Source organism: Pteropus medius, unplaced genomic scaffold (assembly GCF_902729225.1).
Source record: "Pteropus medius unplaced genomic scaffold, Ma_sr-lr_union100, whole genome shotgun sequence".
NCBI classification, from domain to species: domain Eukaryota; kingdom Metazoa; phylum Chordata; class Mammalia; order Chiroptera; family Pteropodidae; genus Pteropus; species Pteropus medius.
In genome coordinates, this window is record NW_024349802.1 from 17772826 (window position 1) to 17785896 (window position 13071).

At 40.8% G+C, this 13071-nt stretch overlaps 1 protein-coding gene and 1 pseudogene across 1 annotated transcript in view; both read right to left on the bottom strand.

Moving 5' to 3' along the window:
- PDE6A (phosphodiesterase 6A) overlaps positions 1–13071 on the bottom strand; it is a 69809-nt gene that overhangs the window by 48513 nt on the left and 8225 nt on the right. The window contains exon 2 of the mRNA XM_039836524.1: positions 2802–3565. Within this exon, the coding sequence (XP_039692458.1) occupies positions 2802–3275 (474 nt within the window). The 5' untranslated portion in view covers positions 3276–3565. The remainder of the gene's footprint in view (positions 1–2801; positions 3566–13071) is intronic.
- LOC120581705 (uncharacterized) lies at positions 5127–5245 on the bottom strand (annotated as a pseudogene).

Sequence of the window (13071 nt, forward strand, 5' to 3'; positions counted from 1 at the left end):
TTGTTAGAACAGTTCATGGAACTCAGAGAAACGCTTATGCTCACCAGTTTATCACATAATAAATGATACAGATAAACAACCACATGAAGAGATACACAGGGCAAGGTCAAGGAGGGACCTGAACACAGAAGCTTTTATCCCTCTGAAGGTGGGATGCACCACCCTCCTGGCATGTGGATGTGTTCACCAACGCGGAAGCTTTCTGAACCTCAAACTTTGGGATTTTTATGGAGGCTTCATTACACAGGCATGAATAATTATACTCCATTTCTAGCCCCTTTTCCCTCTCTGGAATATGGGGGGGTGAGGATGAAAGTTCCAAGCATCTGATCATGGCTTGGTCTTTCTCATGACCAGTTCCCATCCTGGAACCCACCAAGGTTCCTTCATTAGAAGAAAAGCACACATACCCCCCAGGAAATTCCAAGAGAATTTAGAAGCTCTGTGACAGATGCTCCTATCACTCAGGAAATTACAAAGGTCTTGGGAGTTCTGTGTCAAGAGGCAGGATAAATGCCAAATATATATTTCTGATTATAGAGCACAATATCACAGTCAACTAGAGAGGGGCCATCATTTATTCATTCACTCAATAAATTGTACTGAATACCTACTCTGTCCCAGGCACTGGACTAGGGGCCAGAAACTAGCGATAAATGAGACAGACAGGATCAGACAGTCTTCATGGACTTCCCTAATAAGTGACAGGGTAAAGAATAAATATACAAATAACTATTAAATGGCAAGTAGGGTTGCCAGATTTAGCAGATAAACACAGGATGCTTAGTTACATTTGAATTTCAGATAAATAAAAAATCAATTTTCAGTATAAGTATGTCCTAAATATTACACAGGACATACTTATACTGAAAATTATTCTTTGTTTATCTAACAAATTTAACTGAGCATCCTATATTTTATCTGGCAATCCTAATGGCAAATCTTCCTGAGGATATCTCAAGGATGAATAGGAATTAGCCAGAACATGGGGAGCTACATTACAACCCAGGGAAACTTCTCCATTCATGGCTTCTAATTTCAAAAATGCCATGATTATAACCTATTTCCCAGGTTTTTGAGGGCACTCAAGACTCAGAGTGTCACTTATTGGTGGTTTAGGGACAACCTAGACCCTAGTCTATACCATCTTCCTCCTCATTCTCCATCCAACCCCCAGTTACTATCAGAGCCCCAAATAGAATAAGATTTCTTAAAAGGAACCGTAAGAGAAGCAAATACATGCAAGTGCCAAGCACACAAGGATGGCTGGTCCGGACTGACTTGAATCCCCCAGGCCTGAATCACCAGCCAGGAAGACTTCCCAAGGCTGAAAAGCTCCCAGAGAAACACAGGTGTCACTTCCAGAGTGAAACAGGACTGTCCTTTAGCGCAAGCCTGAGCAGACCCCTAGACTGGGATCTTTTAGACTCAGAGAACCTTCCTAAATCCTCAGTGCCTCAACACCAGGGTCCAGAGAAGCTGTTGGCACCTCTGCTCTCTGTTTTTCCCACAAATAGAATCTAAACTGAAAGCTCCAGAAGGGCAAGACTGGATTCTTCTCCAAATCCCATGCAGAGCTGGTACAGCACCCATCCTAACAACAACAAAACAGTAATAATAGTAACAAGAAGCAGGAGCTGCCAGTATGGGCCATTATAATTTGCCCTGGACCTTGTTAGATGAGAAATAATTATCTCATTCTGTCCTACAACACTGCAAGGTAGGTATTCTCACCCCATTTTATAAATTAGGAAGTGAGCCCAGACATGCCAAACACTTTGCCAAAACTGTATTCTTAGAAAGTGACTAAGTCATGATTTACACCCAGATCTGACCTCAAAGCTTAACATCTTAACTTTCTTCCATATGATTTGAAGTAGACTTTGGTAAAGAGCTCCTAGTCTAGTGACCTCATTTTATAAAGAAGGATGAGGTATAGAAAAGCAGAGCAGTGAAGAGCATGGGCACTAAGCCAGAGTACCTGGGTTCAAATCCCCACTCTGCCACTTTCTATCAGTGTGACTCTGAACAAGTTACTTAACCTTTCTGGGTTTCAGTTTTATCATCTGTAAAACAGTGATAATCGGAGCATGTCATAAGACTGTGACAATCCATGTTGGTTACAATGAAAGTCTAGAGAGACTTGAAGGGAGAACAGACTCTAATCCAGCTGGATGAGTCCTCGGGAAAGCCCCCTGTGTGCAGAACCATTACCCCTACCCTTGGATGTCCAAGGGGAGATGTGGGAGAGAAAAACTCCGTGGGAGGTCCCACCCAATGTGTTTCAAGAAAACCATTTCCCACAGAGGCCCAAGTCCAGATTTCTTATCTTGCCGAAGAACCCAAATCAAAAAGATGACCCATTTGAATTCCTGTGTCTGTGGATGTGAAGTCCCATCTCTGCCCTAACTCGCTGATGACTTTGAGCAAGTCCTTTCTCAAGCTCTCCTGGCTCCAGGCTTCTCATTCATTAAATAAAATCAGTTGGATGAGATGATCTCTGAAGCCCCTTCCCTTTTTCCCTTTAAACCAGAAAAAATGGAGACATAAAGCAAATGAGGCAAGGTGCGAACAACTGGTAGGTTTAGATGAAAGATACACAGTTTTTTGTACTATTTTAAAACTCAACTTTAAGTTTGATTTTTTTTTTTCCAAAATAAAAAATGTTATAAATAAATAAAGAGAAGCACCAAGTCACCATCAGCCCAGTCTTGGTGGCCAGCAGCTCCCCACCCTACTTGTACCCCGGAACCCCATGGAATAATGCCTCCTTGCCCTCCCTCTGATAGGGAAGAAGATACCTCTTCTGTGTTGGGGACGTTGACAACCTTTTTAGAGTGTGCGACGTGGCCCACCACGCCCATGTCCAGGGGGAACACAATCTCCGAGTCGGGCACCACCAAGCAGTCCTCCAGAACGGCATCTTTGTGGACATTGAAGAGTCGTGTGGCTAGCTCCGCGATGCCATTTCGAGCCCTGTACATGAACAGGCTCATGCGGTCTGCCTGCAAGAGGAAGCACAGCTTCTTCATGACGTTGAAGATGCATTTCTCCGCCTGCAAATTCTCCTGAAAATCCCGCAGAAGGTCAAAGATGATTTCACTCTCCTCCACACTGTTTAGCGAATGATAGTTGCTGAAGTCTACAGCTGCCTCCTTGGCCCCCAGCAGGTCTGAGATGACCTTAGCCCGGTAGCGGAGGTTGTAATACTGTTTGGCAAAGCCAATATTAGAATCCAGGAACTTCTCCACCTCCTCTGCTGTCACTTCGCCCATGACTGGGAAGTTTACTGGCTACTTCTGTGGTGGGGCTGAGGCTGATCTTCTGAAGGCAGTTTTGCTGTCTGTGGCAAAACTGAGTCAGGATGCGCTCTGCTCCACCTGGATTTCTCTGAGTCTTGTCTGTAAATCTCACTGATATGGCTGCATAGGAGAGGGAGTGAGCTTGGGAGATTAAATCATTAATATTCCCCATGAACAAGGATTATGAGGATCAAAGTGTTCCAGATGCTGCTGGGCCCCAGATAGGAAGTGAGAGTTCTCTTTTCACCTTGATCCCTTAACAGCTGAGAAGAGATTTTTGCACAGAACAGGAAGTAAGTTCAACTAAAAACAAACAAACAAACAAAAATCAAAACACTAAAGCAGAGGCTGCAAAGTGGCAGCACAGGAACAACCTACTACAGTAGATGTGTTTTCTCTGCCCAGTATGGTGTTTCTCAAGGTTTGACATAGAATCCTACATTTACTGCTGAGATTTGTTTGGCTTTTCTTAGAGAATTGGAAGATCTAATAACTGTGTTCACTTTCCTCCAAAGCAGAAATGACTAGTGCTGAGTGGGACTGCCCACCCAGCTTCCATCCCCTGGCCCCTCACCTCACCCTTCTGTGCTCCCTTCTCCAGGGCATCCCCAATTTGGGACTTCCCTTTGCATGCTCACCACTTAGCCTGCTTCTTTCATATACATTATGGGTCTGGCACCTATAGGCTCCAATCTCACAATCTCTGCATCAAAGTCTTACCCAATTTTAGATTTCAAAAATTCTCCAATTTTAGAATTTGAAAGGCCCTCATAAATACACTCTTCATAGTTTTTCTTTTATTACAAAATACAGGTTCATTGTAGAAAATAAGCAAAGACCATTAAAGTCATCATAACCCTGCTACTCGGAGGTAACCTCTAGTTAACATTGTAGTTTTCTGTCCTTTCCGTAGAGGCTTAACTTTAAAATCTATTTCCTGTCAAGTTCCCCGATTTTTCTCTTGGCACTTTAATGGGCTTTTACTGGCACAGTCTCTACTTTCTTGGGTCGTCAGTCAGACATGCACATAATAGTCTAGATGTTGTTGGCTCCAGTGAATCTCCAAACACAAGAATCCTCACTAGGGGAGAAGAACACTTTCTTTCTAAAATCTCTATGTACTAGAATTTCCCTGAATGTATCTGCTAGAGCCCAGCATCCCTATGTTGTAAACACTGAGGAATGTAGGATTATAGCCCATCGCTGGTACTTTGAACTTCGTAAATGAAATTTAATGGAAAGTAGATTACTTTCCTTATTGTAGAGTGTAATAAATTCTTGGGAGAGGTACTGCACCTATTCAGCACTGTGTGTACAGGTGACCCCCTGGTCTGGGCAGGCCACAAGCAACCTGAACTTCTCCAAACACTCCCACCATGATTGACGTGAGCCCTCTGTCTGGAATGCTCTTCCCCAGCATTCCATACACCATCTCCTTCTCAACCTTAAGGTCTCAAGGTCTCAGCTCATATTAGTCATCCTTAGCTGTCTTAGCCCAAGGAGCCCCCAACCATCCTCTTCCTGGTTCCTGCCTGCGTTGTCATTCTACTTATTTTATTTATTGCATTTAGTACTATTAGAAAGTATCTGGCTTGTTTTTTGCTTCCTTGTCTATTGTTTGGCTTCACTTCTTTCCTGTGAGTTCTGTGAAGGCCAGGACTTATCAGAGCTGATTCCCTAGGCCTTGCAATGCTGCCTGGCACATTCTTATGATCAGCAAATTTTTTCTTTTTTTTTTTTTTTTTTTAGGCAAGGTAACCCTTGGTTGACCTCATAGATTGCAAGGACCTTTTCAGCTTACAGTCCCTTATTTTTTATTTTTTACACTTACAGCACCTGGTATTCCTAGGTAATCTCCCATCTAAGTACTAACCAGGCCTGACCCTGCTTAGCTTCTGAGATCAGACGGGATCAGGCTTCTTCAGGGTAGCATGGCTGTAGACAATTTTTTTCTTTTAATTATAAGTCTATGATGGTTAATTTATGTGCCAACTTGACTGGGCTAAGGGATACCTAGATAGCTGGTAAAACATTATTTCTGGGTATGTCTATAAGAGTGTTTCCAGAAGATATTAGCATTTGAATCAGTAGACTAGGTAAAGATCATCTTCACCAGTGCAAGTGAGCATCATCTAACCCACTGAGGGCCTGAATAGACCAAAAAGGTAGAGGAAGGGTAAATTTGCCCTCTGTCTGAGCTGGGACATCCATCCTTCCCTGCCCTCACATGCTGGCACTCTCGGTTCTCAAACTCACACCAGGATGTACACCATCAACCCTATAGGTTCTCAGGCTTTTGGACTCAGAATGAATTAGATCAATGGCTTTCCTGGTTCTCTAACTTGCAGACAGCTGATTGTGGGACTTCCCAGCCTCCATAAATGTATGACTCAATTCTCTGGAGAACGCTGACTAATAGAAAATCCAATATATTCTGGCTAAAATTTTAGAAAATACAGGAAGGCAAGAGATTGCCATTTGTGCACAGCAGTGTCATTCTACCATTTACATACATTTTTCTCATTAAACCGTATACTCAAAAAATAAAAGAGAAAATACAGGAAGACATAAAGGAAAAATTAAAATCAAACATAATCTTAGATATTACCAATTGTCAATATCTGTCGCATATTTAAATATTTTCCTGGAGAATGTGTGTGTGTGTGTGTGTGTGTGTGTATTCTCACTCTTGGCACTGTTGACATTTTGGGCCCAGTGATTCTTCATTGCAGGGGGCCGTCCTGCACATTCTAGGATATTTAGCAGCATACCTGGCCTCTACCCACTTAGATGCTAGTAGCACCCTCCCTCAAGTTGTGACAACCAAAAATGTCTCCAGACATGTCCAAATGTCCCTTGGGAGCAAAATTACCCCGGTTGAGAACCATTGCTTTACAGATAGATTTTTAGGTTGTTTCTAATTTTCTAGTATTATAAATAATGCTATAATGACCATCCTTATATTTCTTAGTAAAAATACCTAAAATTGAAATCCCAGGCCCAAAGAGCTTGCAGCTGTCTATCTAAAGATTTGGATAAATAGTGCTAAGTTTGTTCTCCAAGCCTATACCAGAGTGTATAAGAGTGACTGTCCTTACCCCCAACCCACTCCTCAAATATTTAGCAAATTTTCTTAATCCTGGCATTAACAGCTTTCCAGAACTTGGCCCCAATACATCATCTTACTTGGTTTTTCACAATTTCTCTACATATACTCTAAGCTCCACCTTAATGTTTTTCATTCTTTCTGGTCTTTTCATCTTCATTCTTGCTCTGCCCTCGGCTTGTCCCTTACCACCTGGCTCTATTGCCATTCCCCCCATGGATTCTATGATGTTCCAAATAGACTCTTTTTCTACTTGGAACCCCCAAACGATTGGTTTCCTTCTATACCTGTGGGAGTTTCTGCATTCTAGGCTATATTATTTCTGTACATCTGTACTCTCATTAAACTTAAGCTCTTTGAGAATGGGAGTAAAAAAACCTCACCTGTTTTTAGAAATCTCCAAAAGATCCCAGCCCAGGTTCTTTTCTATAGTATGCCCACCAGGCTTAGTTCTGGCAGAGAACATAGGAAACCATTTTGCAAGAAATCTACTTTCACCTCATTTTCCAATATGCCAGAATGAAGAAGGCAAGCCTTTTGAAAACTTTCAATCCTAATTGTTGGGTGGGTACAGATAAGCTGATATTTGCAGTGGGTTAACTCCTAACATGCCTGTTAAATGGGCCTGATTTCAAACATCAGTGGAAGGAAATCCAAGCTTCTTTCAGTAGGAGCAGGAGCTGCCAGGAGGGTTAAAAAAGATCATTTTGTGTAATCTAGTTTAGAAAAGTACATGTACTACTAGGTAGGAGAAAACAGGATTGTAGGCCTAACTATGCCACGGACTCATTCTCTGACCTTAAAAAGTCTTGTCCTCACTCAAGGCTTTGGATTTCCCAATTAACAAAATAAGAGAGTTTAATAATGTGTCTCTAACACTCCTGGACACACGACTCCTTAGATGGGCTTAGAGTAAGGGAGGACTGGCCAGGAATGGCCGACCTCTCCATTCCTTACCATAAGCCTTGCTAAAGGAGTCTCCTGGAAGAATAGCTGGAACTATTTATTTGGAATGATCGCTACTCCAAGATCCAAATTTCACAGATGAGGAAACTGAAAAGCTTTGAAAAGTTAGGTCACTCAAATTACAGATGAGTTTTAAAAATGATTTTTATTGAGATATAATTCACATAACAAAATCACCATTTTAAAGTGTGCATTGCAGTGTTTTTTAGTATGTTGTGCCACCACTAATTTGTTCTCTCATTCTCTGATAACCACTAATTTATTTTCTTTCTCTGTATGGATTTGCCTATTCCAGATATTTCACATAAATGGAATCATACAATACATGGCCTTTTGTGTCTGACTACTTTCACTTGGCATAATGTTTTCAAAGTTCACCCATATTGCTGCATATATTATTACTTCATTCTTTGTGTGGCCTTATAATATTTTATCATATAGATATATCACATTTTGTTTATCCATTTATTAGTTGACTGGCATTTTGGTTATTTTCATTTGGGGGCTGTTAAAAACATTTATGTACAAGTCTGTATAGGCATGTTTTCAGTTCTCTTGGGTATATACCCAGGAGTGGAATTGCTGGGTCCACAGGTGATTTTAAGACTGAGCTTAGAGGTAAAGATGAAGGAATAAAGGGAAAAAATAGGACCAAACAAGGAACCACCTGGGTCAAGGAGAGGTATTTTGCGAGGCACCTTTTTAGGAAGACCGAGACTCTGAAATTCAGGACCTACTTGAATGGCAATGGGCTGATCAGTCTATTAGTGGCCACCACAAATTCAAGTGTTGGGTGTAAAGGTCTCCACAGGCTCCCCACCATTCATCACTCCTGCTAGTAGGAATGGTGAAGGAAATTGGGAGATGGTGAGTGTGCCAGTTTGTTCAGGGAGGATCCAGAGAGCAGGACAAGCCAGCAGGACAGAGATATGTTATTTTACAAAGGCAGTACCCAGCATGCTTTAAGAAGTGGAGCTTGGGAGTTGGACCTGGGACTGAGTCTGGGCCTGTCATTTGTTATTTGTATAAATTATTTAATTTCTCATGGACCTCACTTTGATTATCTGTAAAATTAAAATTATTTTACATGGTCGTTGTGGAGATTAAATGCGATAATACATTGTATAGTGCAAAGCTATGCACCCAGTGCCTACTAAGTTGAACCATGTGAAACTGCCCCTTTTGACTTCTTTTGTGCCATACAAATGGCAATTTTATACTGTTCTATTTAGGAGTTATTCAATCATTGTTAGTTATAATTATCAAATTAACTGGATTATCCTAAAGATAGTGAGCTCCCTGTCATTGAGGCTTATAAGCCAAGGACATAGCAGAGGATTCGGACATCAGTATTTAAATAGAAAGACGAATCTGAGACTAACAAGTCAATAAGGAAGCTGTTTCAGTCTTCCCAGAGGAATGAGGAAATGGCCTAGGATGGGGGTTGAGAGAATGGAGAGAGAGGAGTGTATATAGAAGCAAGAAGACACGTTGGCTGACTGAGATACAGAGGCAAGAGAGACAATGGTTCAGCTTGGGTAATTTGTGTGTCATCAGGCACTGAGCATTCCCCTTCAGGACATTTCACTAGTGTTAAATGTTATTTAGCTTTCATGTCCAGATTAAAGGCCTTTTCCTTCCTGGCTTGCCAAACCCCATGTCCTCTGTGAAGCCACAGAGAGAAGACAATCTCCCTGCCCCCATCGGCTAGCCCTTAGAACTGAGGGAACAGCCTGGTTGGTCTCCACCCTCATTTTATGCTACCTTGGTGCACTCCCATGTTTCATTTGCTCTTACCCTTAATCTAGAATTGATATCAATTCTGAAATGTCCGGCCACCTGTCAAATTAGTGACTTTATTCAACTACTTGGGTTTCCTGTCAGGTCGGTCTCTGGAGCTCGGCTAGTCTGTAAAGTTCTTTTTGTTTAATCTTGAGGGTCTAACCTAGGTCAATGCAGTAGCCATGTAAAAGTTTGTCTTTATGTGCATTTTTTGAAAACTCTTATTCTGAAAAGGATATGTAACTCAAAAACATTTAGGCACTTTGGGGAATTCTGAAAAGTCAGGTAGACTTAGGTCCTAAAAACATGCTTGGTGACCATACTAGTAGAAAAGCTACAGGTATAAGGGTAAACCTGAGCTTTGAAACCAGAGTGAGCTGATTCGAATTTGTAATTTACAAACTTTCACAATGGGTGAAGTACTTAATCTCTGGTCTCAATTTTGTCATTTGCAAATAGTGGATAACAATGATACTCATTTTATAGAGCTGTTGTGAAGATTAGAGGCAGTATATTAAACCAATTCTCAATAAATGTAGCCATTAATAATGATAATGTAAGCTGACTATGAGGCATTGATATTCAGCAGAAAGCAGAAGTAATGCAAATATATCTATTTTCCTATTCTTTTTTTAAACTAAATCTTTTATGATTTTTCTCCTTTTAAAGTAACACATCTTTGTGTTGTAGAAAATTCAGAACATTCAGGTAAGTAAAAAGAACATACAGACAGTCACCACTCAGAGAAACATTTTGATACACACTCCTCTTTTCCAATTATATAATTTTAAAAACAAAACTGTGGTTGGGCAATATATATTTTGTTTGTTTAATGATATATGTAAACATCTTTCTGTGTCATTAAATAGGCTTTTACCACGTGATTTTTAATGGCCTCATAGACTTCTATTGGGTGGCCATAGCATAATTTAACATACTTCTTCACCTGTTGGTTATTTAGACTGTTTCTAATTTTTTAGTATTTTTAATGAACATCTGTGTAGTTAAATCTTTGCACACTTCCTTAATGATTTTATCTTCTTAACAAAATACTTGTTCAGAAAGGCAGAACAACTTCACTACTAATTTTTTAAGAGATTGTCCTGGCTGCTCAAAATATGAGATTTTAAGTAAAGGCATAATGGGCAAGTCAATATTTTAATGATCATATTCCTTTTTTTTTTTTTTTGGTGTTTTGCCTTTTTCTTTGCCTTCTTTATTCAGATAGAGATTGGGAGAGAAAGGGTAGGTTCACACAGATTTAAGAATACTTATTTCTTCCTTCGCACTTGCTTTACATTGATCAGTACTCCATCATACGGTTCCACCACACTACAAAGGAGGTTGAGGAATCTATTCTTGTAGAGATAACATTCCATGGTTACTATTTGTTTCAAAGCATTTGCTTTTGACCAGAAATTTCATTTCATTTCATTTCATTTAAGTTCATTCCATTTCGTTTTATTTAATTTTATTACATTCTTGTGGTAGCTCTTATGCTCAGATCCCATGCTCAAACATGCTGGTGTGCACTTTGGGTGTTTTTGCTGAGTTTTAGATGTACAGCTTATTGTTGTTTCAAGGGGAGAGATCTGGGGACGTCTCTCACTCGCCATGTTTCTGACGTCAGACTAGATCATGTTCCCTTTGAATGACCATCTCCCACAGCAGCTAGCTCATATCCCTGAAAGAATAAATCTGGGATGCTGGGGCTCATGATTGCCGTGAAACGTCAAACAACAGATCACTTTCTGTACCTAAATATTTTTAGCAAAAGTGACTTGTTCTCCTTCACCTTGGATGTAAGAGTCAAATTTCTTTTCTTTCTCCAAATCAAATTTTATATGTTCCAAGGTCCCATCCCACAGTGCTGGCAGGATATTCAATCCTGATAATTATTATGTCTGCTGCCTCACCCCAGGGTCATGTGAGTATCTGTTGGTCTAACTCAGTCCAGCTGGAGAAAAGCCTGCTGGCCTTCAGTCCACACTGCTACCATGAATGTGCCCCTCATCCAAGCTGGTATGACCACTGAAAAGGCAACAGGTCTGCTCTCTCCTGGGGCTCAGGGGTCCTTGTTGTGGCTCTAGCCTCCCAGGGCCACCAACAGCTAACCATGTAGGAAGCCTTCTCACCTGTCCAGGGCAGAGAGGACCCAGATCCTTGCCACTTAAGGATCCTGCAAAGCTTAGAGCCCTGTTTCAATCTTGAGGGGAGCACTTTCAAAAATCTCCTTTCCCCCTGACTACTTGGCTGTCCATTTTTACCCCCTCCAGGACAATTTACCTAATTTCACCTAAAGGCCCAAAGCAAGAGGGGATCTCTTCTTGAGCCTATGAATGGTTACTTCCTGCCTTGCTACACGGTGGCCCTGAGAGACAAGAGATCAAGAAGGGCCAAGCCTCCTCTAGGGACTGGAGGAGAGGGGGTAGAGATAAAATACCTATAATTGTTCAAAGTATTATTTGTAATATTAAAAGAATGGAAACAACATAAATGTCCCTTAGTGCTAAAATAAATGACGGTACACCCAAACAGTAGAATACTACGCAGCCACTGAGGCCAAAGATTTCCTGTCCCACACGTCCTTCTTACAATGTGACTTTGACACTTCTCCCTTTGAGACTTGGGGTCTACTGCTTTCTCCTTAATTTTTACGACTTACGATCAACAAAGTGCAATAGAAGTGAGGCCATGTGACTTTTGAGGCTGTACAGTGTCCAAAGAGCTTGCTGGAATGCTGGCTCTTGAAGTCTTTAGCTGTCACTTAAGCATGGACTGCCCTGAAAGTACTATGGTGTGAGGAAGCCCAAACTAGCTCACACAGAGAGACACAGGAGAAGTACTGAGACACGAAAAGAGATGTCCAGATGGCCTTCAGCTGCTTCATCCCCATCCTCTCTCCCAACACTAGCCACTACCTGACTATAGCTCTATGAGAGACCAACTCAGTCAAGTTCTTACAAATTCCTGATCCACAGAAACCATGCAAACTTACAAAATAATTATTGTTTTAAGCCACTAAGTTTGGAGTGATTTGTTACTCAGTAGTATAGAGAAAAAGCAGCTTTTTATGCACTGATATGGAACAATCTTCAAGGTATAATATTAACTTTTTAAAAGTGTAGAAAAGTGTATATTGTATGCCCCCTTTGTTTCGAATATATATATATTTGTGTGTATTTTTAAGTCTCATATAGATCACTGGTTTGCCAAACATAGGTGTGCATTAAATCTCTCAGGAGCGGGGATCTTTAAAAAAATGTTAATACATCAATTTGATCATAGTATCTGGGGATGGGACCTGAACATCGTTATCTTTTAAAAGCTCTCCAAGAGATTATAATGTGCAGTCAGAATGGAGAACTGCTAGTAGAGAATAACCTGAAAGGTGACACAGGAAACTGGTGCTGTGTTTGTTTCCAGAAAGGGATTTTAGGATAAGAATGGTAAATGTGGGACAGAAATTTACTTTTCATTATAAACTCTGATCTTTTTAAAATATTTACTTGTACATGTTACCTATTTCTGAGAACAATCAAATTTTTTTTAAAAAAGTAAAACACCTATAGTAGTGAAAGTGAATCAGAATAGCAAATTGGGAATAGCCCATTCAATAATGGGAGTCAGGTCAGGACCCACTATAGTGGGGCCTCAGAGGAAGTGACCTGTCCTTCCTGAGCATAGTGGGTATTCAGGAAGTACTGAGGAGGTGAATGCTGAAGTGGTTTCTGACCTGAAATGACTTATTTGCTGACCCACAAAAACACCCACTTACTACATCAGTTACTCGTTGAAAAGCCATTTGGGATAGAATAATGCCTAAATAATATGTTAGCCTCTGGCTGCCAACCACCTCTGTGAACCTTAGACCAATGGAAAGAAAATGCCCAGACTTAATGGGGAGGGGTGGTA